The 25069-nt window shown below is 36.6% G+C and overlaps 3 protein-coding genes across 3 annotated transcripts; 2 read left to right on the forward strand and 1 right to left on the reverse strand.

The window, feature by feature from the left end:
- Positions 1-280: 280 nt before the first annotated feature.
- LOC131013461 (receptor-like protein kinase HSL1) lies at positions 281-3832 on the forward strand. Its single transcript, XM_057941554.1, has 2 exons — positions 281-3018; positions 3256-3832. The coding sequence occupies exons 1-2, from the start codon at positions 438-440 to the stop codon at positions 3645-3647; spliced, it is 2973 nt and encodes a 990-aa protein (XP_057797537.1). The 5' UTR covers positions 281-437; the 3' UTR covers positions 3648-3832.
- Positions 3833-9708: 5876 nt separating this feature from the next.
- Positions 9709-10558, reverse strand: LOC131008468 (uncharacterized). The gene is made up of 2 exons (XM_057935344.1): positions 10126-10558; positions 9709-10070 (listed from the first exon to the last, which is right to left on the reverse strand). The coding sequence occupies exons 1-2, from the start codon at positions 10556-10558 to the stop codon at positions 9709-9711; spliced, it is 795 nt and encodes a 264-aa protein (XP_057791327.1).
- Positions 10559-14003: 3445 nt separating this feature from the next.
- LOC131013462 (NAC domain-containing protein 73-like) lies at positions 14004-16769 on the forward strand. Its single transcript, XM_057941555.1, has 4 exons — positions 14004-14162; positions 14273-14491; positions 14597-14789; positions 16032-16769. The coding sequence occupies exons 2-4, from the start codon at positions 14351-14353 to the stop codon at positions 16553-16555; spliced, it is 858 nt and encodes a 285-aa protein (XP_057797538.1). The 5' UTR covers positions 14004-14162; positions 14273-14350; the 3' UTR covers positions 16556-16769.
- Positions 16770-25069: the final 8300 nt, after the last annotated feature.

Here is a 25069-nt window from a genome sequence, read left to right on the forward strand (position 1 = left end):
AACTTTTTAAAAACGGAGGGAGTATTATTATATCAAATAGCATCATAAATCCTCTTGTTAAAAAAAAAACTTAAATATACATATATAATTTATACAAATAATAGTATCTTTTATTGTTTGTTCCAATTTATACAAATAATCAATGTAACACAAACATAATAATCCTAGCTGATGAAGTCGGCGAGACAAGATTGTTTCCAACTTTTTTGACAGAAAGATAAAAGATTATCCATGTTTTGTAATTACAATCTTGTCTTCTCTTTGTATCTATCGTCGTTATTATCAAAGTTTCCATTTTACCAATATAACTTGAAGCACACACAAATAAAGTTTCCTCATAGCCATAAGAGTATATAAAAACAAACCAACCATTTTTCAAATCTCTCTCACTCCAAAAACATGTCCATTCTCTAAAAACCAAACCCACCGCCGCAAAAATGCACCACCGCCGCTTCTTCTTCCTACTCCTCCTGGTTTCTCTCTCCCCCTCCCTCACTCTCTCTCTCAACAAAGAAGGCCTCTTCCTCCAGAAAGCCAAGCTCAACTTCGACGACCCCAATGCCGCCCTCGCCAACTGGAATCCCGACGACGAAACCCCATGCAACTGGAACGGCGTCGTATGCGACTCCTCCGCCTCCGTCGTCTCGCTCGACCTCTCCAGCTCCAGCCTCTCTGGCCCCTTTCCTTCCGTCCTATGCCGCCTCCAACGCCTCTCCTCCATTTCCTTCTACGACAACTTCATCAACTCCACGCTCCCCGACGACGACCTCGCCGCCTGCCTCGCGCTCCAGCACCTCGATCTCGCTCAGAACTACCTCACCGGCGCGCTCCCCCGCAGGGTGGCCGAGCTCCCGAGCTTGACCTATCTCGATTTGACCGGGAACAACTTCTCCGGCGATATTCCGGCCAGCTACGGAACCTTCCAGAAGCTCGAGGTGCTCGCATTGGTCGAGAATTTGCTGGAAGGGGTAATTCCCTCATTTCTCGGTAACATTTCCACGCTGAAGATGCTGAATCTGTCGTACAACCCGCTCTCTCCGGGTCGGATCCCGCCGGAGCTCGGGAATCTGACCAATTTAGAGGTGCTGTGGCTGACACAGACGAGTTTAATTGGCGAGATACCCGACTCGCTGGGTCGACTCAGTAAACTCACCGATTTAGACCTGGCTTACAACGGTTTGGCCGGGTCGATCCCGAGTTCCCTCACCCAGCTGACGGCTCTGGTTCAGCTCGAGCTGTACAACAACTCGTTGAGCGGCGAGCTTCCGGGCGGCGGGTGGTCGAACATGACGTCGCTGCGGCGGTTCGACGCGTCGACGAATATGCTGACTGGGAAAATTCCGGTGGAGTTGTGCGAGTTGGCGCTCGAGTCGTTGAATCTCTACGAGAACAATCTGCGCGGCGGATTGCCGGACGCCATTGCTGAGTCTCCAAATTTGTACGAGTTGAAGCTTTTCCGCAACCAGTTGTCGGGAGAATTGCCTTCCGATCTCGGTAGAAATTCGGCGTTGTGGTGGATTGATGTTTCGACTAACAATTTTTCCGGGCGGATTCCGGAGAGTTTGTGTTCCAACGGCGCTCTCGAAGAGCTGTTGCTGATTGAGAACTCGTTTTCCGGCCAAATTCCGGTGACTCTCGGCGAGTGCCGGAGCTTGCTGCGGGTGAGGTTAGGGCGCAATAATTTCTCCGGTGAGGTGCCGGCCGGATTTTGGGGGCTTCCTCACGTGTCATTACTTGAGCTGATCGGTAACTCGTTTTCCGGTGGAATTGCGAAAACTATCGCCGGAGCGTCGAACTTATCTCAGTTGATTTTGTCGGAGAACAAATTCTCTGGCAATCTGCCGGAGGAGATAGGATTTCTAAAGAATTTGTTGGAGATTTCCGGCAACGACAATGAGTTTTCTGGTTCGTTGCCGGTCAGTGTGGTGAATCTCGGGCAACTAGTGAAGCTCGATCTTCACAACAACGCATTTTCCGGTGGATTTCCCAACGGCATTGATTCATGGAAGAAGCTAAACGAGCTGAATTTAGCAGACAACGATTTTTCAGGTGAAATTCCCGGCGAAATCGGGGAATTATCCGTTCTAAACTATCTCGATTTATCAAGAAACAGATTTTCCGGCGAAATCCCTGTTTCATTGCAGAATCTGAAGCTGAATCGTCTCAATTTCTCGTATAATAATCTCAGCGGCCACATTCCTCCAGATTACGCCAAAGAAATGTACAAAGACAGCTTCCTTGGAAATTCGGAATTGTGTGAAGAAATGGAGGGATTATGCAACAGCAAAGAAATGAAAAACAAGGGCTACATTTGGTTTTTCAGAACTCTATTTGTTCTAGCTGGAATTCTACTTATATTTGGCATAGTTTGGTTCTATATCAAATACAAGAAATTCAACGATGTCAAGAGAAATCTCGATCGTTCAAAATGGACGTTGATGTCTTTCCACAAGCTGGGATTCAGCGAGAGTGAGATATTAGAAGCTCTGGATGAAGACAACGTGATCGGCACGGGGGCTTCCGGGAAGGTCTACAAGGTGGTGCTTAGCAACGGCGAGGCCGTGGCCGTGAAGCGGCTGTGGGGGCAGTCGAAGCCGGACGTCGAGAGAGGGAGCATCAGGGATGATGGTTTTGATGCAGAGGTTGAGACTTTGGGGAAGATTAGGCATAAGAATATAGTGAAATTGTGGTGTTGTTGCACCACAAGAGATAGCAAACTCTTGGTTTATGAGTATATGCCAAATGGGAGTTTAGGCGATTTGTTGCACAGCACAAAGAGTGGGTTGTTAGATTGGGCGATTAGGTTTAAGATCGCCGTGGACGCCGCCGAGGGGCTGTCGTACCTGCACCACGACTGCGTCCCTCCGATCGTCCACAGAGACGTCAAGTCGAACAACATATTGCTTGACGCCGAGTACGGAGCTCGTGTCGCCGATTTCGGGCTGGCCAAGGTGGTGGATGATGCTAGTGGCAAGTCCATGTCCGTCATCGCCGGCTCGTGCGGCTACATCGCCCCTGGTTAGTCCCTTTTGTACTGATTGTGCATAGTGAATTATTAGTGAGTGTGAGTGCAGTTTTAGGTGCCATAGGAGTCACACATGAATCATATCCAATCATAGCAAATAGCAATCTCCCTTTATTGATAGCCACACTAGTTTGGTTATTGGATTCTCCCTCAACAATCCACTACTACTAGTAGTTGCTATATTTACACTGTCACCACTAACTAACTAAAACCACCGTTTTCCATTGCAGAATACGCCTACACGCTTCGAGTGAACGAGAAGAGCGACATCTACAGCTTTGGCGTAGTGATTCTGGAGTTGGTGACCGGTAAACTCCCCGTGGATCCGGAGTTTGGTGAGAAGGATTTGGTGAAGTGGGTGTGTTGGACGTTGGATCAGAAGGGCGTTCTGAGTGTGATCGACCCTAAACTCGAGTCTTGCTACAGGGACGACGTCTGCAGAGTGCTCAACTTAGGGCTACTCTGCACGAGCCCGCTCCCTATAAACCGGCCCTCAATGAGGCGCGTGGTGAAGATGATGCAGGAGATCGGCTGCCGGAGCCTGCACAAGAACGTCGCCAAAGAAGGGAAGTTGACGCCTTATTACTATGAAGATGGTTCGGATCATGGCAGTGTGGCATGATGGGATTGCTATACACATTTTGTAACTAATTTTTTAATTGCCAACATTCACAAGTAGAGAGCAAGAGATATACTACTTGTGAATGAATCATGCTTTGTATTCTTTACCACCTAAGATTCACTGTTTCTTGACAGTGCTACTGATATAGATTTTTATACCAGGTGAAATTATATTGTTTTCTTTCAGTTGTTGAGAATGATGAGTTGAGGCCCTTTTAATGATGACATTGTATTATATTAATATAGACAAGTCGTTTTGGATGATGGAAATCTTTAAACCACCAGTTGGTATTAACTGATATTTGAATATCATTATATACATTAAACATAGAGAATAGATTTAAGGCTAAATATCAACAATGAGGATTAAGTGAAACATTTAAGACAAAAAAACAAGAATTTAAATCCCTACTCAGAATCGTTTTTGTTAGTGTACAATATTATAGAGATCGATAATTACATATGAGGATTATTTGAACAGTGCAATTCTTATTATCTTTATTACTTATCTCCACTCTTAAAAGTGAGCATTCTTTCAGAGTTGATAGTAACTTAAATTTCAAAATTTGGAGTTGTTGTAAATTAGACTTAATTTTAAAGTGTTTTAATAATATTTTATTTTTTTGAGCTATAACAAATTAATTTATTCTAATGTTTGCACAATTTTGAAGATGAGATTTAGATTTTCATCCAACATTGAAATTCAAATTTGATTAAGGGCACTTGAAGCTTATTGCTTGAGTTGTCCATTATTATCGTCAATTTTATCATTTGACGTCCCATGATTGAGTAATTGAGTTAGAAGTGGTGCAATAGAATTAAAGTTCTCCAATAATTTGAATTACAATTTCAGACGTTCGATAACATTGATAACATGGGTGAACAATCTGGATCATGAGCTTCAATCAATTTTAAGTTTAGACGTGGGACGAATGTCTAATTTTCCGCTGAAAACTAATGCAAACAATTAGAATCGACAATTAGAACATTGGACATTTGGGATCTAAATTATAATTATCTCTATTATTTTGAAATTGAAATTCGGTGTACTACATTTGACGTCCCACTTGAATCTCATTTTCAATTTTTTTTTCTTCCAATTTTAACTTTGTATGCTTTAGTTTAATTTTATGCTTATTAACTAAGATCTATTCCATATAATTAGGTTATAAAATTATTTTTGATAATTTAATTTCACTTTTATTAGCTAATAATAAGTTGATAAATTCAAAGTTATAGTATGTAAAATTTTAAGCTTTAATTACTTAAAATAAAAATTAAATACTATCGTATTATAATAAATTTTATTTTTATACAATATTATTAAATGGGACACTTCATCTCATTATTTTGTTCACAATCCATATGCATTATGAATTTATGATTTATGGGGTGTCAGGTGTGGTATACTCGTGTACAATTCAATAATTTAATTTGAGAGGGCCCGTGATTTGAAAGAAGACTCGGCCCGTAGCCCGTATGGCATTAAATACCCGACAATGTAGAATTCAAAACGCAGGGCAGTGGGCCTGATGTGTAATTGAGCCCGCAAACTTCCTGCATTCGGACGGGTTAATTCTGCTTTGAGAAAGCGTCTTGGACTTTGGTAATTATTTTTAAGTAAAATAAGTTAAACTTATCGCAGAGGGTGTTTGGCGCTTATTTTAAAGAGCTTATAAACTTTTGGAGTTTATAAGATGTTTCAAGAGCTTATAACATATAATTTCTTTAGAACTTATAAGTTGTTAAAGTGTTTGAGTGATTGAGCTTATAAGTTAGAGAGAGAATTTTTAGTTAGTGAGAAAATATTAAAAAAAATGAAATTAAAATGATATATGATGAAAATAAAAAATTATAGTTGAGTTATTTTTGTAAAATGAGTGTTGCTTATTAAAAAATAGGAGAAAATAAGTTAGGGTAGAAGAATTTATTTTTTGAGCAGCTTATAAGCTCTTAGAGCTTAATATGATAGTTTATAAGCTGTTTAGTAGCTTATTTTGCCAAATACTTTAAATGAGCTTATAAGCTTTTAAACAACTTATAAGCTCAGCCAAACACCCACACAGTTATAACTAGGACCATCGTTTGCACAATCGAGTTATTAATATATAAAGGATCAATATTTGAGTATTACTTACTAGTTCGTGCACCTCCCGAGAGCACCGGTCACATTTAGTTTATACTAGCATAAAGATCGTACGTTGTACGTGCAATTAATGTTATTTTAATTGATAATCTATTATTTAAAAAATCTATTAATTCATTACTTTTATTAGATAATTTATTGGATGAATATATTTATTTATAAGCCTTATCAATAGCTATAGATATAAAGAATTCTTTATAGATTTGAGTGACAAAAAAATGTATATCAAAATAGATTTATATTTTATAAATATAATAATAAATACTCCCTCCGTCCCACTCTAATAGGCTCATTTTCCTTTTTGAATAAAAAAGTTGTACTTAATTAGTGTGGACCACACCACTTTACTACCATTTTCCTACTAAAAAATAAGTTTTTTTAATCTCCGTGCTCTAAAGAAGTGAGCCTATTGGGATGGGACGGAGGGAGTATATAACATGGGTAAAATAGACAATCCACAAGTTGTGCCTTAAACTGCCTTAGGCTCTTTTTCTATTAGTATAAATTAACATTGTTTCAATTTTATCTAGATCTTTTATTTTTATTCCACTAGTATCTTATAATTTATTCTTAGACTACCCAATCTGTATAATTTTATTGAGCTTTGGGATTTATAAAGGGTTGCGTATGTTTTATACTATATTTTACCAAATAAGATATTAAAATGTAATAATTATATTATACACTTTAATCACTCGTACCAAACTAGTCCCTAAAATGCCAATTTATGGTTTTTAACTTAGACAATTGATCTCTACATTTAGGAGACATTCGATTTAAGTGATAAGATATAATTGATAAAATAATTTAATTTAATCAAAAATTTAATTTGCATATTTCAACCAGTGCTAAATATTCAGTTCACACTTTAATTATATAATTAAATAATTATTTATCACCTCAAAATTAAGTGAATTATTTAATCATCCTCAAATCTTTGTCTACCTCATCGAGTTAACTAAACGCCGCTTGATGGGCTCCATTATTAATTTTATCCGTCATCCCATAGTGTATTATATTTCTAGTTGAGGTAATTGAGTTATTCTTTGTTCATATAAATAGAGCATTTTTCTTCAGCAAACACAATTAATTGATTGTCAAATACACACCACAGGAAATTCTTCTTCTTTTTCTTCTCTTCTTTTTAATTATACACCACAATAAATTCTAGTAATTCATAAGTTTCCTCTCTAGGCATTAATGTTAGCTTGACATATTAATTTACAAAAGAATTGTTTGTTTAGTTGAACTTTTCCAGAAAGCTTATGTACATTCATGAACTGACAGCCATGTCATCTTATCTCTTTCTGTATCCATTGCAACAACCATCCTCAATTATTCAGCATTTGATCGATATTTTCTGGCTAGTACAATTCTTCATTAATAATTAGAGTCATTTAATTTAATTTAGCATTTTTTAAAATCTATTTTAGACATGTTCAGTAACCAATAGATTTTTATTATTGAATCATTAGAGCACCCGCTGCGCAGCTCGCTAGATGGGCTCGAGCCATGCTCCAACAAGACAACAGCCGTTGCTGCTCCATTAGGCTCGAGGCCCGACTCTTTCCTCCGTGCCGAGCTCTTAAGGTTTTATATATGGTGTGTGCCATACACGCGCCTATTTAAAAAAAAAGAAATCTGGTTTTCAGCGTTTCAGTTGCTATTTTTTTGTTTGTTTCATTTTCTTTTTAAATTCAACCATTGGAGGTAACAATTTTTTTATTTTTTATATTTTTTATTCTGTCAATAAACACCACTCATTCATCCTCAAATTTTACACTACAATTCATACATTCTCTATCCATTTCTTCTTTTTCTTCATTATTTTACAACTTCCCATTTTCCTTTTTAATTTGAAAAAATGAATTGTGACTTTGCAAATTGGTAGAGCAACCAACCAAATTTGCCGGGAATCCCAACTTTTTCTCCGATGGCTTTTCGTCATTCTCTCAAGGATCTAACATCTTCAACGCCCGCGGGTCTTGAGAGTATCAACTTGAACGATACTAATTCATTCAAGATGAAATCACCCAGACCCCAATCCACCTCCGGCCCCTCCCCCGATTGCCGGCGCTCTGTCCGCTTCCTACAAGCCCGTGATTTTCGTCGCTGCTCCGTCCTCCAAAAATTAATATTTAATAACGAAAGTGGTTGAGATTAATATCATTTGAAATGTACCACCAATTTAATTTGGTCAAATTAAATTAATTGAAGAAATACTTCTCTGACGAATATGGACAAGTTAAATGCTAGTTTATTTTATTACTAAAATTATATAATAAAAAAAATTAGAAGGCAAAAAAATAAAGTACAAACTTAATTAACTCGAGTGTACTTGAGAGAAAAGACAACCGCAATGATGAAAGATCAAGAACAGGGGGATGGGGAGACACTAGTGTTAAAAACGTAGTGTCCCACCATTACCAATGTCCTAACTTAACCTTGACTGAATAGATAGTCAAGTGAAAAAACTAAGATTGGTTGAGAGGCCTTACAATAATTCATAGATATTTGTTGGAATAAGTGGGCGTTGGATAACATTACAAAGAGTGCATATTTGTATGTTGGTGTGTTGGTCAAGTGGTAAGAGATTAATGCCCAAGTCTCAGGATCTTGGATTGGAGTTCTCTGTGGCGGGGTCTTTAAATTTCTTTATATAGTACTGTTAATTTATCCAAAAAAAAAAAAAGAATGCATATTGTCAGGAAATGTCAAAGGATTGTACAACAAAGAAAACCACTGTGTGGCGTACAACAATGGACCTATAATCAAAAGCCATTGTGTCCACAACCAGAGTTGTGTGCATGCCATGTGTCATGGTGTATCCCATCCCTCCACTTGTGTGCTTCAACTTCATTCAAGGGGCCGGGGATACTTCTTAGAGGCGAACCAACTCATCTTTCTTGATATTGGTCACAGTGTCTTTGATTGTGAATGGTATATTCCTTGTGCATAGGGATGTCAATGCAGCCCGAAACCCGTGGGCCGACCCGAATAACCCGACAAAATTAGAGGGTTAGGGTTGAAAAATCGCAACCCGAAAAAACCTCCAGCCCGATTAGCCCGCACCCGACTAACCCGAAACCCGATAGGGCTAGCCCGAAAACCCGATGGGCTGGCCCGGTGGGCTGACGGAATTGTGACTGATGCATCCAGTTACAACTTCTGCTATGTTTAGATCTATGGTATTTGCTTAAATATATATATGTAGCCTCATTAAAAAAAGTGAAATTAATTAGTTAGAATATATATGTGTGTGTGTGTGTGTGTGTGTGTGCAATCTCATTAAAAAAAGTGAAATTAATTACGGATTTTTTGTAGAAATTGATTATTAGTATCTCATTAGTTAGAAATTAATTATTTTTTTTTAATAAGGTTATATTAAAAAGAGAAAGATAAAAAAAAAAAAAAAACAGCCAAAAAAGGATCCCTTGAAAGCACAAAAGAGAGCAGACTAAGGGCCGAGCCTCGAAAAACCTCCATAGAGAAAACCCGCAAGGGAAAACCTCTAAGGAGAAAAAAGAGTACTCATAAAAAAACAAAAACAAACGACCCAGAGTAGTTGAAGAGCGGGAAGGACTGCCTCAGAAACTTCGGCCGAACCATCGTCCCTAGGCAATCCGGCTCTGCAACCCCAAAACAAGCACAAGCACAGACCGAGCTGAAAACACCGCAACTAACCTGAAAGAACGAGCTAAAAGAGGCCAAAGAAAACTAGCGAAACGCGCAGAGACAACCACATCTCCAAACTCTCAACGCCGATAGCCAAACGCCATCGCGGAGCAACCAACAGGACCCGACTCCCCAAACCCCAGCGCCGAGCACACCCAGCAGCTGAAAAAAGGCCAGGAAACGCCCTATCTCAACAGCCAAAACCATCCCATCAGGCAGCTAAAACAAGCCCCCACAGCCATCAACCACGAACACGAACAAAACTGTGAGTGGCCATATCCAAAGCAACAGCCTTCCTGACATCATCAATCGCATGAGGCCACCATCCTTCCGACCTATCAGGATTAGCCATAATATCAGCCGCAACATTACCTTCCCGGTAAATGTGAGAAACCATAATCTGCATATCCGTAAGAAGATGCAGCGTGCGGTTCCAAGACGCCACAAATCTCCAAGGAACATCCCGGGCACGAGAGCTTAACAGATTTACCACATACATCGAATCCGCCTCAATCCAAAGAAACATCCAACCCCGAGCATGAGCAATCGCAATCGCAGTAATAACCGCATGTAATTCAGCCTCAAACGCATAACCACGACCACCTTTCAAGTGAAAGCAACCACGGACCCAGCCAAACTTATCCCGAAAAAACCGCACCAGCTGCAATAGCACCTGGCGAACCCGCAGCCGAACCATCAGTATTGACCTTGATCCACTGGCCAACAGGAGGCCACCAATACACCTCAATCATTAACGGAGGCGGAGACGCACGAGAAACAACACCAAGACTACGGGTGATCAAATAATCCCGCCAAGAATTCGAAACCGAACCGATTTTAAACGATGACGCATCGAGCTCCTTAAACGCCACTTTAACGAAGCTCATCACAGCCCTTGGATCGAAACTCTCATCATTGAAAATAGCTCGGTTCCTCCCCTCCCAGATACGCCAAAGAATCGACAAAACACCTAACTTCCAAAAGGAGTTCACTTGAGAACTGAACTTAGCATTCCAAGCCAAAACCAGGAAGCTATGAATATCCGGTGCATGCCCAGAATCACCCTGATGAAACCAACCAAGAAAATCCATCCAGATCGGTCGCACTACCGAGCATTCCCAAAACAAATGGGATATAGTCTCCTCCGCAGCACCACATAAAGAACACCGATTGGGTCCCAAGGTACCCTGACGAATGAGAACATCCAGGGTCGGCAAGCGGCTCTGAATTATACGCCAACAAACAATCGAGCGTCTCACAGGGATATAATTCTCCCAAATCCAATCTCCCCAACGGACTTTGGGAAAGCTATGGCAGATACGAGAATAGGCAAGAGCCGCCGTAACATCACCTATAACAATTAATTATTAATATCTCATTTTAAAGTGATACCAATTTTGTTTTTTTTTCTGTTAATGAGACGTGCATGACAAATCCACTAATTATTCAGTAATAATCCAGATTGATTCTAGTGCATTGATACATGTCAAATTTTACTATCTCATTTTAATATAATTTTGTTTATGTAATCTTGAATATCTTATATTTTTGCATTTCATGCTTTGCTATATAATTTATATCTTTAATATCTATGTATATTTTATACATTATACATTAGATCATTAGGAATAATAAAATACAAATGATAATTTTATTTTTACGCCTTTAACATGATTAGCCCGATGGGCTAGCCCGAAACCCGAAAGTTTAGGGTTAGGGTTGAAGATTTACAACCCGAAAAAATCTCCAACCCGATTAGCCCGCACCCGACTAACCCGAAACCCGATAGGGCTAGCCCGAAAACCCGGTGGGCTGGCCCGATTGACATCCCTACTTGTGCATACCAAAGATGATTAATCGCGATGGGTTTCGCTTTCCGGATGATCATCGACCTTACTTTCTTAGCCCACATTTGGTTGGGTGTTTTTAGAGGTTAGAAATGAATTCAATTAATTGAATCCATTACTTGTTGTTTGGTTTGTGTAATGAGTTAACCAATACCATTACTTGAGGGTAACCCAATCACCCAATTTGTTACCCCTCAAAATAAAAGGGAAACAAAAGAAAGAGAATCCCTTATTAATTATTCATTTTCATTGTTAAACCAAACACTCAATAAAAGTAATGATCATTGTTACCATTCCACTCCTTTATGTGATTTCATTCCATTTCCATTCCTCTACTTGAACCAAACGATCACTTACTATATATATAGTGTTTGATTGCACTTGGCAGCCATTCCCAAATTCTATCCCACATTTAATTTCTTAGTTGCCACATGCATGGTAATGTTGAATTTTGGAGGGATGAATCCTTTCCAAATATTGGTTAATAGGGTTTTTTCTTTTTTTTGCTGCAAGAATGTATATCGCAGGTAATGATCATATCCTAAGGGAAAACCGAAGAGGTCGATTATCATCTATTGCTCAAACGGAGCAACACCTCCCATCAATATTTGTGATTTAATTTTGTAATTATTGATTACAAGTCCGAAGCCGAAGGTGCTTGCAAATTCCGACTCATTCTGTCTTTGTATTATTTCAAGTGAGACAACAATTACTATATATATGTGCGTAAAACTTACTTACCACCACATTTTCTCCACTTCTCAAATGTTTCAGTTCGATATCATTTATCTGACATCACATAATATAATCTTGGAGTTAATAAGTTCAAAAAAATTGGGAAATATATATAAGTGTACTTTTAGTCAAATATAGATTAGTTAGATAATGAGTATGTGTAGATCATACATATATTAAATTATTTAAATACATAATATGGTACGTATTAGATTAAAAAAATTCTAAATTTATTAATATTTAATAATTAATATTGTTATAATATTAACATTATTCGTATATAAGTTCCCCTTCCCGTGGTCGCGTTTGGATTCTCTTCCTTTGAGATTTTTTTCTCGTGTTGCTAGACGAGTATTCTTTTTCCTTTTTAAGGTTTTTTCCTTTGGATTTTTCTTTAAAAGGTTTTAATGAGGTTCGACACTTAGTTTGTTTCTCTGTGTTTTCAAGAATTTCTAGATTTTTTTTTTCTTTTTCAATAAAATTCCGTTTTAATTAATTATTCGTATATCACAGGCCTAGAGAATTTGCTTTCTAGTATATTTATTTATTTTGTGTTCATGGGACTCTTAGCTGCTATCTTTGTGATAGGTTCAAACATATAGTAACATGAATGCCCATCATTTGCTTTCTAGTATATTTATTTATTTTGTGTTCATGGTAACTCTTAGCTGCTATCTTTGTGATAGGTTCAAACATATAGGAACATGAATGCCTTTGGTCTCATGAATACCCACTTTACCATTACATCATCCCAAGGGACAAAATTTTCCATGATTATTATTATTATTATAAATACGTGTAATTTATATCTTATCAATGATGTCATATTTAATAGTGTTATTTTATTTAATTTAATCTCACAGGTGCGTTTTAATTTGATCAATCATTAGTGTGTGTGTGTATATATAATGTGAAGAACTGTGAATATTTTACTATAAATTGGTATATGATATTATGATTACTATACACTCGGAAATATACTTCGCCACATATATATAGCCACTTTCAATAGAACTGTGATATTATGACTTATACTTTAATTAGTTGTTATTTTAAAAAATTGAAACTTTAAATAATAAATTATTAAATAATAAAAATGAATATAATTACAAAAAATAATTATATATCTTAATTAATTAGATGGAATAAACTCTAGTTAATAATTAAAATTAAAGAATTAATATAAAATTGAAATTGAAAAAAAAGATGAAAGAAAATAAAAAATTTCTTCCCAATGAAGACAAGCAAACAATTCAAAAATGTAATTAATAGGCCAAAGATTAATATAGGAGATGAAAGAGAAAGATACTTTGCTTGGAAGAAGAAGTCTACGCCAAGAAACAACTAAATACAAGGCATGTTTGGTATAATCGACCTGTTTGTTACTTTCATATTAGTTGGTATGTACGTATAATTTCACATTTTCCCCTTATCTACACATGCAAGAAGCTTTAGGGTTACTCAACCTTGACACTACCCCTCTCTCTCTCTCTTAAATTTCTTAGGTAAAAGAGGTGAAACGTCCTTAATTAGAGAATCTGTGTTGCCCCATATCCACTCTACCCCCTAAATCCCGACGACGGTAGATTCTCTATTGTAAATTAATATCTAGTTTCATATTTTATTTAATCATATACGAAACATAATGAATTGAACATTATAAAGTCCGTCACAAGTATTTGTTAATTATATTCTTTTTTATATGTAATATACATATTAGAGATTCTTTTGTGAGTTTTTTTTTTTTTGAAATAGTGAGATCTCGGAGCTCAATATTTTTAATGTGCACTACAAAAAATTCACAGTTTCTGTGCATGCAATATAGGTTATGAATTATATATTTGCCATAAAGTAGGTATTGATGTGTGTAAAAGTTTTAACTATCAATATTGATAGTATATACATGGTATATAAAAGAACAAATCCAAACTTGACGTCCAAGCGATCGACCTAATTTTTGTTTCTACAAAATATTCATTCTGTTTCCTCTCTCTCTCTCTCTCTCTCTTTGTGTGTGTGTGTGTGTCCATTTATGGGGTTTTACATGTAACTGATAGCAGTTGGTATGCATGATTCCTTCTGCAGATATCAAAGAAGAAGCATCAATAAAAGTGTTGGTTAACTAACAACATGTTTCATAATAAAAATCTTACATTTTTATCTTCTTATTAACTATCTTTTTCTCATTTCTCTTCGCAATTTTCTGTGTGTGTTTCTTGGTAGAAAATCTGTGTGAGAGAGGAGAGGAGAGGTGGAGCAAAGCCCGATTTTGGATGGGCGTAAGAGCTGCAAAGAAGAGAAATGACATGGTCTAATAGTGATGAAGAAACAGCCCTCAGAATTAGCGAAAATGAAACTAGCATTGCCACTTCAACAACTCATCCATTTCAAACACTAATCTGCCCTTCATGCGGCCAAACCATTAAACTACAAGATTATAAGGTTATTACATATATACTGTAATAACAATTCTTCAATTGCTGTCTTTTTTTTTTTTTTTGTGTGGTGAAGAAAGAGATTAATTGAAATTGGATTTATATATTTTAGAGTAGTGGGATTCAAGATTTGCCTGGGCTTCCCGCTGGGGTGAAGTTTGACCCATCTGATCAAGAAATTCTTGAACATTTGGAGGCAAAAGTGATGTGTGATACGAGGAAGATGCATCCATTGATCGATGAATTTATTCCAACTATTCAAGGCGAAAATGGGATTTGTTATACTCATCCAGAGAAGCTTCCAGGTAATTAATTGATTACGATCTCCACCATGATTTCTTCATTTCTCTTTCCAACTTCTAAAGGTTTTTGACTATCATATATCCTAGTTCATTGTCACATTCTCTATTCTCACCATAGTCGAACAAATACATCTGTTTCTATCTTTTCATCCTTTCCAAACTTGATTTCATTTTTGGTGTTTATCATGAGAAAAGAAAAGGGGGACAGACGTGAAAAAAAATTATCACATCATTTTTATCTCCATAAAGGAAAACATCGGAAAATATTAATTATCACACCATTACCTCATGATAATATTATCATGAACTGGAGTAAAAGGCCGCTCAATTTTTTTTTCATCATGCTCGAAGAAAATTATTCACCATACAGAATATGTAATAAAAGAGTGAAAAAAGGTGAAAATATATATTTTTCGGAATGAGATTCAGTGTACCACATTTTATGTCTCACTTTGTGTACCACTTTCAATTTTGTTTATTTTTTTTTATATTTTTCTTTAATTTTAACTTTGTATACTTTAGTTTAATTTTGCGATTATTAACTAGAGTTTATTCCATCAATTTAGGGTATATAATTATTTTTTATCATATAATTTCACTTTTATTAGCTAATAATAGGTTGATAAATTCAAAGTCATGGTATATACTTTTGAAAAAAATTAATTTTTTGAAATAAAAATTAAATACTTCATAGTATTATAATAAATTTTATTTTTATAAAAAATATTTTTAAAATAATAGATATAAGCATGAGACATAGTGGCACACATAAATTTATGGGACACTGGAACTCATCCCATATTTTTCACCCTTTTCTGTCAAAGAGAACCCATAACGAAATTGATAGTATAAAATCGTCATTGTACACGGGGCACGCGTTGATGTAGTATGGATTAATCATGTTAACGTTAGTTTTCGCAAACAACACAATATTACCCGAATTCACAATTTTCACCGATTTTTAAAATGTTAAGGTTACAACACCATCTTTTGATTTATTTATTTTTATTTACAATCAATATAGCATCCTTAAATTTTTGATTCAATGGTAAAACTATGCCATTTTGGTGGGTAAATGACGTTTCAGGAAAACACGTTGGATAAACTTTATGGGTAATTGCAAAAAATTAAAAAGTGAATGAATCGATTAGGTGACGTGATTGCAAAATGGCGTAAAAATTGCAATTTGAATAATGGTTTGCAAATATAGATGCATGGATGATGAAAGTGAAAATGAATTGATAGGAGTGAGCAAGGACGGGCAAGTCCGGCACTTCTTCCACCGCCCGTCCAAGGCATACACGACGGGGACGAGAAAGCGGCGGAAGGTGCACAACGCGGACGGCGGCGAAACAAGGTGGCACAAGACAGGCAAAACCCGGCCGATCTCGGGCGGCGGGAGCGTGAAAGGCTACAAGAAAATCCTGGTGCTCTACACCAACTACGGGCGGCAGCGGAAGCCGGAGAAGACGAACTGGGTGATGCATCAGTACCACTCCGGCGAAAACGAGGAGGAGAGAGACGGCGAGTTCGTGCTCTCCAAGGTATTCTATCAAACGCAACCGCGGCAGTGCCTCTCGTCCAAGGAGGCCGTCTCCACCGAAGCTTCTTTCGTCAAGAACACGTCGGATTATTACATTCCTACTTTAGTTTCATACCAAAGTGTTAACAGAGACGGCTCAACTCCGGTGATTCCGGATTTGGTTGCTCATGGTGAGAGATCGTCCTCGTTTATTCGTTTGCCTTCGCCTGCAAGCAAAGACAAATGAGGGAATTTGTTTTTATTATTAATTAGGGTTTTACGGAAATAAGTTAAGATTCATGCAATAAAATGGTGGTAGGTGAAGTGCGAAACAAGTGAAGAAGCCATAGTTTTGGAATAGTTTTTTATCAGATTCTTGACTAATTGATCATTATATATTACTTTATTACTCCACTTTACTATAATGCATATATGGGTCGATCCGTATACTATTCCAAGAATGTCTAATATTGACAGTATTGGAAAGGTAGGAAGTTGAGATCTTGTATATTTCAGTGGGATAATTTAAATAAAACTGAAGCTTATTTCTTGAATTGTACGTTTAATATGTGTAATGCCCCCCCCCCCTTTAATTTTTAGAGTGGGAGGATGATATTTGCTTTCATATAGGTAACAATTGAGTCTATCATGGACTTCAAATTACAACTACTATTTGATGTTGTATATATTTTCTTTCTTTAGTCTAGAGAGTCTATTAGTGATTGAAAAAAAATCAAAAGTAAATCTGTCAAATTACAAACTATTGCATGAAAGTTGAGTTTATATATATATATAGGGTGTGGCTCTAGAGAGAACTACATTATTTGTGAGAACGTGAGAACCATCAAATCTAATGCATCTCTACTGTAAAAATTAACACTTCCTATATATGATTTTAGCATATTCTTCTTGTGAAACACTTTCACCTTTATTTTTTGTCAGATGCATACTAGAATCATAAGGTGTTCTTACCGGAGCTAAATCATAGCACCCAAAGCGTCTTAAGATTTTTTCCACATAATGAGATTGACTTAATGAAATACATTTTTTAGTTTTTCTCAATTTAACACCAAGAATAACATTAGCTTCACCAAGATCTTTCATTTCAAATTTAGAAGATAAAAAATGCTTTGTTTCTGATATGACATCAAGACTCGTGCCAAAGATAAGCATGTCATCAACATACAAGCAAATAATCACATAATCATAACTATACATCTTCGTGTAGACGCACAAATCAGAGTTATTCACAACAAATCCATCAGAAATTATAGTACTATGAAAATTTTCATACCATTGCATAGGAGCTTGTTTAAGGCCGTACAAAGATTTTTTCAACTTGCACACTTTATTCTCATGTCCAGGAACTACATAACCTTCGGGCAGTTCAATATATATTTCCTCATCCAAATCTCCATTTAAGAATGTCGTTTTTATATCCATTTGATGTATAATCAAGTTATGAATTGCTGCTAAAGCCACTAACGCTCTAATAATGGAGATTTTTGCAACAGGGGAATATGTGTCAAAAAAATCTATGCCTTTCTTTTGGAAAAAACCCAAAAACTACCAATCTAGCCTTAAACTTCTCAATTGTACCATCCGGTTTGATTTTTCTTCTAAAAATCCATTTAGTTTTTAGAGTTTTACAATTAACAGGCAACTCAACTAATTCCCACGTGTCGTCACTCAAAATAGATTCTAATTCACTTTGAATTGCTTCTTTCCAAAAAACTGCATCTACACAAGTTATAGCCTCACTATAAGTTTTGGGATCCTCAACAACAAAGTAAAGGGAAACAACATACTCATCAATTAAATCTGGGTTCTCAATAAGATAAGCGGTGACAAACTCAGGCCCATAAGAAGTTTTAGTTCTCTCCAGTTTGCTCCTTCTAGGTTCAACATTAACACTAAATTTTTCATGCTCATTATTAGAGGAACTAAATATCTTGTCATGCACATTAACAGAAGAGTCGGGACCGCTTTGAACATTATTCTTTAATGGAAAAATATGTTTAAAAAATTCAGCATCACGACATTCAGAAATAACTTTATCATCAATAGATAAAAATCTATATGCAGCAGAACTCAAAGCATAACCAATAAATATAGCATCAAAGGTTTTTGATCCAATAGCCGTTCTTTTTGAATCAGGAAGGTAGACTTTATCTAGGCCCACATTTTTAAATACCTTAAATTTGGTGCAAATCCTTTCCACAATTCATACGGCGTCTTGTCTAACGTTTTGTGTGGCACCCTGTTCAGAATATAGCAAGCAGATAACACAGCTTTCCCCCACATGTTGTCAGGCAATGCTGAACTTAAAAGCATAACATTAATCATATTCTTTAAAGTTTTATTTTTTCTTTCAGCTATTCCGTTTTGTTGAGGCGTATGAGGGGCACTAAATTCATGCACTATTCTATCTTTTTCACAAAACTCTTTGAGAAACGCAGTGCTATATTCTCCTCTTCTATCTGATCTTAGCCTGTTAATCTTTCTGTTTAATTGATTTTCTACTTCAGTTTTGTACTTAATAAACATTTCCACGGCTTCGTCTTTAGATTTCAGGAGATAGATTCTAGTGTACCTAGAATAACCATCTACAAAGCTCACATAATATTTCTTTCCACCTCTACTAACACTACTACGAAAGTTGGCTAAGTCAGAGTGTATAAGTTCAAGCAACTCAGTCTTTCTATGCTCGATAGACTTAGACGGCTTTTTGGCAAATTTAGCTTCTACACATATTTCGCACTTAGATAAATTATGCAAGTCCAAAGCATTTATTAGTCCAAGTTTCTGAAGTTTTTCAATAGCTGCTAAATTAATGTGTCCAAGTCTTCCATGCCAAATGTTATAAGATTCAACGATATAAGCCGAATTAGAATCCTTCTCATTCATGATTTCAGTAGCTACATTGAGTACAAATAAGCCCTGACTAAGGTAACATTTCCCTACAAATTCTTCATTTTTAGTTAACACTACTTTGTCAGACTCAAAAACAATCTTTAAGCCTGCTTTGTTAAGCAAAGCACCAGAAACTAAGTTTCTACGCATAGAGGGACCAAACAAAGCATTCTTCAAACATAATATTCCCTTTACCGAGAATTCCATCCACGCTAGAGTTTCCCATGTAGACGCATTCGCCTTCTCCAGCTTCTCGAGGCTCCAGTATCAAGCACCCATTCCAGTTTGTTTTCCACCATGTTTGCCTCGACAACTACAACAACTATGATGTCTTCATCTCATGTCTCAACAATGTTATCTTGGTTTCTAGCGGGCTTGTATGGTTGCTACCCTTGATGCTTGAAGCAATGGAAAGCTTTATGCCCAATAATGCCGCAAACATAGCAGGTAAGCTTCGTGTTTTTCTTCACAATTTTGCGGTCATTTTTGTTGAAGTTGAATTTCCTAGAGAATTTTCATTTCTTTGGAACATGACAATCTGTGTGATTTCTTGTTGCAGCACCACTTTCAACAAGATTAACATTAAATGAATTCACAGACGAGTTAGTAGACTTATCCTTGAGGCGATTTGCCTCTTCGGTTTGCATGTGGCTGATCAGCTCTTGAAGAGTTGAGTCCCTCTTTTTGTGTTAGAGTTGATTTCTGTAGTCCGCCCAGGAAGGTGGGAATTTTTCGATCAATACGTTGGCTTGAAGGATTTCACACATTTTCATTCCTTCATTGAGAACCTCCGCTGCAAGATTTTCGTATTGATGGAGTTGGTCCACGATTGGCTTGTCATCCACCATTTGAAATTGCAGCCATTTCCATACGACGTATTTTCTTTTTCCGGCATCATCTGCTCCATACTTCTTCTCCAACAACTCCCAAATCTGTTTTGCAGACTTCACATTAAAAAACAAATCAAAGAGAGTGTTCGTCATGTGATTGAGTAGGTGACCTATGACTGTTTTATTGTATTTCTCATATTTTTTCTGCAGATCTGCATCTACTTGTTTTTTGACCGTGCCATCAGCAACAGTTCGTTCTTCGGGCGTTTGCGTAGAGCCAAAGACAGAGTCGTTGTATGTAGGAGCAAGGTCATTGAATAGGACATAGTCGAGCTCGAGCGCTTCGAAGAAGAGGAGAAGCTTTTGCAACCACCTCTTATAGTTGGTTCCATCAAGTGACTCGAGCTTTAGAGAGATCAGGCAGCGATTTTGGAGTTATGACAGCCATGACGAATTTTGCTTTCAAAATGTTGGAAATACTTGTTGCCTGCCAACTGCTTGATCAAAGTTCAAGCCCAGATTTTGAAATGCAAAGGTAAATTTGAGTGCACACCATCTGTTTGAATAAACTCCGAAGCGAAGTGAACCTGAAAAACAAAGAGAAAAAAATGAAAAAACCAAGGAACAAATAGCCGTTGCAATGTAGTATGAAGGCCACTGCCTTGAAAGCAAAATTCGGCCGACCACATAGTGCAAATCCTACACGCCGATTCACTCTCCAAGGTTTACACAGCTACCACCTCAAGTTCGCACTTAAACTTGGATGGTTCGGAGTTGAATGGAACAAAAACTCAAGAACGTAAAAGAATAAGAAGAAGAAGATTAGGGAATGAAGGAAAATGAGATGGAGGAGAGGAAGATGGTGGCAAGATCGAACGGGATGTGATTGTTGATGCAAAGAACAGGAGGAGAATACAATGGATGGGAATACTGGGAGATATGTGCTACCACCCAGAGTAATCGGGGTGTGCCTTCTAAACGGTATACCCCAGAGAAGATTGTGCAGAATTCCCAATACTCAGTTAGGAATATCGCCAAGGGAAACTTGTCCAAAAATGCAGCAGCCTATGAAGCAGCCTTATATGATGAGGAGATCCCACAAACAGCAGAACATGCACTTAAACTTAGTGCCCTGAACCGGAATCACACATGGGAGAAGTGCAGGTTGCCGAAAGGGAATAAAACTGTAGGATGCAGATGGGTTTTCACAATCAAACGAAAACTCGATGGATCTATTGAGCGATATAAAGCTCGATTGGTTGCAAAAGGCTACACACAAACATATGGGATCAACTAAACGGAAACTTTCTCACCTGTGGCAAAGATGAACACTGTCAGAGTACTCATCTCCATTGCTACAAACAAGGATTGAGATCTTCATCAGTTTGATGTTGCAAATGCCTTTCTTCATGGAGAGCTTGAAGAAGAAAGAGAGGTATACATGGAAGCACCCCAAGGTTTTTCGGATGAGTTTGAGGAGGAGAAGGTTTGCAGATTAAAGAAAACTTTACATGGGCTCAAACAGTCTCCCAAAGCTTGGTTTGGGAGATTTACCATGGCTATGAAGAAGTTTGGGTACCAGCAGAGTAATGCAGATCACACCTTATTTCTAAAGAAACGAGGTGACCTTATTTCCTGTTTGGTCATTTATGTTGATGACATGATCATAACAGGAGATGACTATGAGGAAATCCAGAAGCTGAAAGAAAATTTGTTTAAAGAATTTGAAATGAAGGATTTGGGGAAACTGAAATACTTTCTTGGGATTGAAGTCCTCAGATCAAAATTAGGGATTTTTATCAACCAGAAGAAATACACCCTAGATCTTCTAGCCGAAACAGGAATGATAGATTGCAAGGCAGCAGAAATGCCTATTGCTGTGAATCATGGGCTGCAAATTGTGAAATGGGCGGAGTTAGCTGATCAAGGACAATATTAGCGGCTGGTAGGGAACTCATCTACCTTTCTCATACTCGACCTGATATTGCCTATGTCGTTGGCGTTGTAAGTCAGTTTATGCACCAACCTCAAACTGACCACTTGGAAGCAGCGCTTAGAATTGTGAGATATATTTAAAGAGAACCGTTGACTATGGAATTTTGTTCAAGAAGACTGGACATCTAGAGATACAAGCCTACACTGATGTTGATTGGGCTGGAAATCCTGTCGACAGAAAATTGACAGCTGGATACTTTGCTTTTATTGGAGGTAATCTTGTCTCATGGAGAAGCAAAAAGCAAAAGGTAGTGGCACTTTCAAGTGCTGAAGCAGAATTCAGAGGAATCAAAAGTGGTCTAAGTGAAGTCCTTTGGTTAAGAAGACTACTGATAGAGTTGGGTCTAAATCCAACAAGAATATGTCGAATGTTTTGCGACAACAAAGCTGCTATCAATATATCCGAAAATCCTGTGCAACATGACAGGACGAAACACGTTGAGGTTGATAGACACTTTATCAAAGAAAAGATTGAAAGTGGTGTTGTGGCTTTACCATTTGTACGATCTGAAGACCAACTCGCAGATATCCTTACCAAAGCAGTCAATTCCAAGAGTTTTGCAGAAGTTCTCGACAAGTTGAGCATCGGAAATCCCGTCACTCAACTTGAGGAGGAGTGTTGGAAAAGAAAGAATCCATCAGCATAAGTCAATATCTCAATCAAGATCCCAAATTTATTTGTTTCCTTCCTTATGACTTTCCTTGTACAAATCCTTTCATCCGTATAAAAGGGATTGTTGTAATTCTCTAAAGGATCAAGTAATACAATACAAACAATTCAGACTCCTAAACATGTTTTCTATTTATACAAATATGTTTATACCATGTTTTAACATTTGTATCATATGTGATGAGCATAATTTCATTTATTATTAATAAAAATATTATTTATTCTTAATAATATGTTGTTTACTATTAATAAAAATATTATTTACGTAGATCTGATCCGCATGATAAGGGGTCGGAGGTCAGATATATACGGATGGGATCCCCTGTCCCACTATTTAGTGTGTACCACCATGTACCACTCTTAATTTATCTATTTTATAATTATTTTTTATAAAAATAAAAAATATTATTATATTATGAACTCTAATTAATATTTATCACTAAAAATTGAAATTTAAAAATATTATATACCCTAACTTAAATTAATGAACCCAAATAATCAATTATTAATTCAAATAAATATTAAAAATAATTATAAACCTTAATTGGATGAGTGAACCCTTGTTAATTATCTTTTTATTATATTAAAGCATAATAAATTAAAATTAAAGAAAATATAATTAAAAATTACAACAAATTAAGAATAGTACACAGTGGTACACACTAAATAGTGAGACAGAAGATTCCATCCGGGATATAAAGGGGGACCATCTCTAAAAAAACTACTTATAACAAAAGACATATAGATTAATCTTGGATTTTTCTTTCCACTATATATAAGTGGATCGATCTAAAAATGATTGATAAAATGTGAATTTTTTAACCTTTTAACTGTAAAATAATCCATTTTGGAAACTCAATTAATCCCAAAAAAATATTTCAAAGAAAGAGATAGTCAGATAGCACTATTTGTTTCGCGATATATTTGCTTCATTTGTGTTTCGATACTTTTAAAGATAATGAAATTAAAAGATATATATACTTCATGCATCCTCTAAATAACTTTATAGGAGAAGTGACATGGATTTTAAAATAAAATTATGAAGTATATTAGAAGTGGTGAAAAAATATTATACTAGTATTGAAAGTGGCAAAATTAAAAGTGAAAAGTAAGAACTGAAAGAATGACTAATACATAAAATATGTGGTGAGATGTGATGTAACAATCATTGTGAGAACAAAAGATGATACAGTATCACAGACTGTAACATGCAACAAAAAAGAACAATACACGGAGAATGATAACTCAGTCCGTTAAACAGCCCACGTCAGGGGGCCCTCGCCCAGAGAAAATTATCCACTATATAAAGTTAAGTACAAGCCCTCTTACTTAGTCTCTGCATCTTCCCAAAATCTCACCAACGGTGAATAATTGAAAGCTAGACAACGACTAACTTCTTAAGCGCACCTAATCCGTTGAGAAATAAGAATCAAAATAAAGAAGAGTTTATAGCTCTTTTACAATTTACGCTCAAGTGTATTTCTCACAAACACTCTCCTGGTATAACAAAGAAAGCTACTGTATCAGGAATTGTACCACAGCCGGGGGGTGGGGATGGAGGAACGCCTAGTAAAAATATAATGATTCTCAACTACATGGCGAGAGCAATTAAGCACTGATAACATTCACTTTGTCATGGTTTTTAACGCTCATATGATGTTAATTTTATAGGGAATTGAGTGTTTGATGATTGTTTTGGGCTTAAATTGTTTTATCTTGTGAAATATGATACTTGCTCGTACTTTGGTGAATTTTTCAGAAATATGGAGTTCGAATTTGGACTATTAGTCTTAATGAAAGTTGTAGATCATCGCGATATGAGTTCGTAGGCGCAAACGGTTCGCAAATCCGAGTTCGGACGAGGAAGATATGGCCAAAACAAGAAAATCGTGCGCAGCAGTGAATAGTATCCAACGGGAATTTTCGGGAATTTTCCGGATTTTCGAATTTTATCAGTATTTTTTTAGCTCTGTACTGTATTTTTCCCCTGTGTCTATATGTAGGTCCTTTTCCTGACCTATTAGACACCTTTCTTCACATCTTTCATATTTTTCAGTTTTGGACTTAGGATTTTAATGCTTTAATAGATTAGATTTATTTTTCTGCAAGATTGAAGACTTCAACATTCAAGCTGTTATTCATATTTCTTTTCGCGTTTTATCAATTTCATTTATTTTTATTGCTTTCTTATTTATTATGTCTTTGATTTATTTTATGATGTCTAGCTAGTTTTCTTTTCTGATTATAGGGTTTGTAAATAGTTAATTAGATTTATATGATTGATTTATTGATACCTTTTGTCCTTCCAGTTTATGATTTATAATTTTTGGTGTTTGATTTCTTATGGATTTTC

Source organism: Salvia miltiorrhiza, chromosome 2 (assembly GCF_028751815.1).
Source record: "Salvia miltiorrhiza cultivar Shanhuang (shh) chromosome 2, IMPLAD_Smil_shh, whole genome shotgun sequence".
Lineage (NCBI taxonomy): Eukaryota > Viridiplantae > Streptophyta > Magnoliopsida > Lamiales > Lamiaceae > Salvia > Salvia miltiorrhiza.

Bases quoted from the DNA above. Each gene is read 5' to 3' on its own strand.
- LOC131013461 (XM_057941554.1), top strand. From the start codon at position 438: ATGCACCACCGCCGCTTCTTCTTCCTACTCCTCCTGGTTTCTCTCTCC. The intron at 3,019-3,255 runs GTTAGTCCCTTT...TTTCCATTGCAG, and splicing joins GTGCGGCTACATCGCCCCTG to AATACGCCTACACGCTTCGA.
- LOC131008468 (XM_057935344.1), bottom strand. From the start codon at position 10,558: ATGGATTTTCTTGGTTGGTTTCATCAGGGTGATTCTGGGCATGCACCG. The intron at 10,071-10,125 runs GTGCGGTTTTTT...TTCACTTGAAAG, and splicing joins GCCAGGTGCTATTGCAGCTG to GTGGTCGTGGTTATGCGTTT.
- LOC131013462 (XM_057941555.1), top strand. From the start codon at position 14,351: ATGACATGGTCTAATAGTGATGAAGAAACAGCCCTCAGAATTAGCGAA. The intron at 14,492-14,596 runs GTTATTACATAT...TATATATTTTAG, and splicing joins TTAAACTACAAGATTATAAG to AGTAGTGGGATTCAAGATTT. The intron at 14,790-16,031 runs GTAATTAATTGA...ATGAATTGATAG, and splicing joins TCATCCAGAGAAGCTTCCAG to GAGTGAGCAAGGACGGGCAA.